At 37.4% G+C, this 3,261-nt stretch overlaps 1 protein-coding gene across 1 annotated transcript; it reads left to right on the top strand.

Moving 5' to 3' along the window:
• Window positions 1-1,696: 1,696 nt before the first annotated feature.
• On the top strand, window positions 1,697-2,455 carry LOC145671544 (zinc finger MYM-type protein 1-like). The gene has a single exon (XM_081740731.1). The coding sequence runs from the start codon at window positions 1,697-1,699 to the stop codon at window positions 2,453-2,455; it is 759 nt and encodes a 252-aa protein (XP_081596857.1).
• Window positions 2,456-3,261: the final 806 nt, after the last annotated feature.

Genomic DNA, 3,261 nt, shown 5'->3' with positions numbered 1-3,261 from the left:
ACTTCGACGCATACTGGTAATGAAAAAGCAGGAAGTAGTGCTAGTTCCCAACAAAAACCTAGGGATATTTCGATTTTGGATAATAATAATGGTGTTGTAAGGGCCAGTGAATGTGATACTAGTGTAAGTAGTGCTCAAGGTACTTCCCAAAGAGAAACATGGGATTTTTCAATTTCGGACAATAATAATGACGTTGCAAAAGCCAGTGAATGTGATACTAAAGCAAACGCCAAAAATATAGGCGGGTTGCGCGCGCAACAAAAAATGGGTGTAGAGAGGAACAACCAACTAGCAACCTACGCACTAACCACATTTACATTTGTCTTGCTCAATCACTGTCAAGGTTTCATGTTTCGCGCGCGTTTGGAAGTTTGCTACATTTAGATTACTTCATATTTTAATTTCTGTGATTTGTGATTCCGTGTGACTGCTTGTGTATTTGATTTGTGTTTGCTTTACCTTCATTAATATGTAAGTATTAATGCTTTATGAGTGGAGTTAGTGGTTATTTGAAATACATTATGGATGAGCTTCCCGGTCCGTCAACTGAGTGTGTAACGCCGAAAAAAAAAAAGACACCTGATCATCGGAAAATCTCGAAGAAAATTGTAGATAATGTTTATAATTGGTTTAAGAAGTTATCTGATGAAAATGTAAGAAGAAACATTGATTGGTCAAAATGTCAAGAACTGACGGCTGAAGCCTGTGGAATAGGGCTAAGAACTGATCAACGAATAAATTGTGAAATTAAACGTGATGGACATTTTCATTCTCCTAAGAAAAGAAAATACAAGTCTAAAAAAACCGCCACAAAGCTTGATGACTTTGAAAAGGATTGTGGTAGTCCCCTCCTCTCCCACAGAACTCTGCAGGTGGTCATCCCAAAGGTTGGCAACACTGCTGTCCAATCGGTGAGCCTACGAAGCGGCTATACTTGGCAAGCAGCGGGAGAGACTCGTTCACTTCGTACTCGACGGCCACAGGAGGAGGGAACTGGGAATGCAGGAGCATGTAGTGAGCTCCTAGTGAATCAAGAAGTGGAAAACACGTGCTGCACGGCAAACAATAATAAGTATCACAGTATAAAGGAACATTGGACGAATATTTTGAACAGATATTTACTTGCACTGTAAAATACTCTGAATGTATATTTAAATATTTAGGCCCTCAGCCTAATAAATGTTGTGATTTCAGTTCGGTTGTTTTCGATCATCCACCTGGTTAAGTCGCGTGCCATTAGCTTTAACTTTTCTTGCATGTGTTTTATCTACGTTTTAAGTGAGTAACGAGGAAGCGTATTCCTGCTGTTAGCTGCCGTGGCCGACAACGGCGAAATTTTCACTTGTTGTGAGGGTTTGTTGGTCCCCGGATCATTTAATTTCGAATATTTCTTCAAAATTCTTTTAATTAAATGAGTCGGTGTCCACAGGATGTCGTGAGACGAACTGTTCACGAAATGTACGACAGAAGTGAGTTTCCTACCGCAGATAAGCTTCGTATTCGCCTTCAACAAAAGATAAACTTTTCAGTGTTGTTGACATCTATGTACCGAATTTTGTACAAGTTAGGGTTTAAGTATAAGTAGTGCAACGATGGTCGATGTTTCCTAATGAAAAGAAGTGATATTGTGGCACACAGGGCTAAATTTCTTCGGAAGATGCACGATCTTCGCTAAAACCAAGATACAAGACCTAGGATGTATTTAGATGAGACATGGATTAAGCGTTCATGGCAAAATGGCGATATTCGGGATTGGAAAGGGCTCAGTAAAAAAATTAAGGTGCACGAAAAAAGCAAATTTCATTTGCAAGCATGTGTTACGTATACTGTATGGAAGAAAAATGGCACAGTAGAAGATCAAATGAATGAAGAACGACGAAAATGGAGAGACATACTAACACGTATTGTTGATGTTGTGCGAACTTTAGCGAAGTGCGCGTTGCCCTTTCGAGGCCATAGGGAGGACAGGCAATTAATTGATCCAGGAAGTGGAAATTTTCTCAATATAATTGATTTGCTTTCAAGATACGATTCGTTACTAAGATCGCATGTAACAATCAAGGAAACACGAATTAAGTATTTACATCATGATATTCAGAATCAGATAATGGAACTACTGTCAAATTCTGTTCTGAACGCGTTAACAACAGAAATAAATTTGGCCCCGTTCTTTTCCCTGATTGTAGATACCACACAAGATATTTCTAAAAAGGATCAACTCAGTCTTATTATTCGCTATGGTGTGTTTAATAATTCACCTGAAGGTCTGAAGCTTCAAATAAAGGAATCTTTTCTAGGATTTTGGGAAATAATATCACAAACTAGTGAGTCATTTCAAAACAAAATTTTAGGAATTCTTGAAAAAAATGGAATAGACATTAATAATTGCGGACGTCAAGGTTACGATGGCGCAGCGAATTTGAGTGGTAAAATAGTGGTTTTCAAACGAGAATAAAGAAGAAAGTTATTAATGTAGAATTTGTGCATTGTGCTCCTCATAATTTAAACTTTGTTCTTAACGATTCTGTGGCAAATGTTAATCAGGTGAAACAATTCTACAATATTCTTCAAGAAGTGTATATTTTTTTCAGTGAAAGTTTACCTCGATGGCAAGAGCTGAACAAAACATTAGCTGAGGACGGTGAAATTTGTATCACATTAAAGAAGTTGTGTCCAACAAGATGGCCATCTCGCTATGATTGTCTTTTAGCCATACGAAATAACTATCAATCCGTAATGAAATGTTTGACCAACGTACTGTTTAACGTACCAACGAAGTGTTTAAAAGGACTTATCAATGAGAAATTTCAGATAAAACTTGTCTATTTGTTGACAAATACAAGAATGACATTTCGGGAAACCTTTTAGAACAAGTGTTAGCGTTTCGTTGTTTATTTTCTAAGGAGATAGCTCAAAGGAAAACAATTCGAGACATAGCGATATTACTAATTGAAGAAAACAGTTGTCTTGTAAGTAGTTTACCGGAATTGACAACAGCCTTACAACTTTACCTCACACTCCCTGTCACAACTGCTACAGCAGAAATAAGTTTCTCAAAACTAGAACTAATCAAGAATTATTTACGGAGCACAATGGCACAACAAAGATTACGTTCACTGGCCATTTTGAGTATTGAACATGATCAAATAAAAAGGATCAACTTGGATGTAATTGTGGATCAGTTCTTACTCCTGAAAAAGCGACGATTTTCTGAATAAACTCACTTCTGTATTTGATATTTGATAAGGGACAGACAAGTAT

The sequence above is a fragment of the Thermobia domestica genome, chromosome 15 (assembly GCF_964235325.1).
Source record: "Thermobia domestica chromosome 15, izTheDome1.hap1.1, whole genome shotgun sequence".
Lineage (NCBI taxonomy): Eukaryota > Metazoa > Arthropoda > Insecta > Zygentoma > Lepismatidae > Thermobia > Thermobia domestica.
The sequence above is the reverse complement of the archived record's forward strand: the minus strand, read 5'-3'. Positions and strand labels throughout refer to the sequence as shown.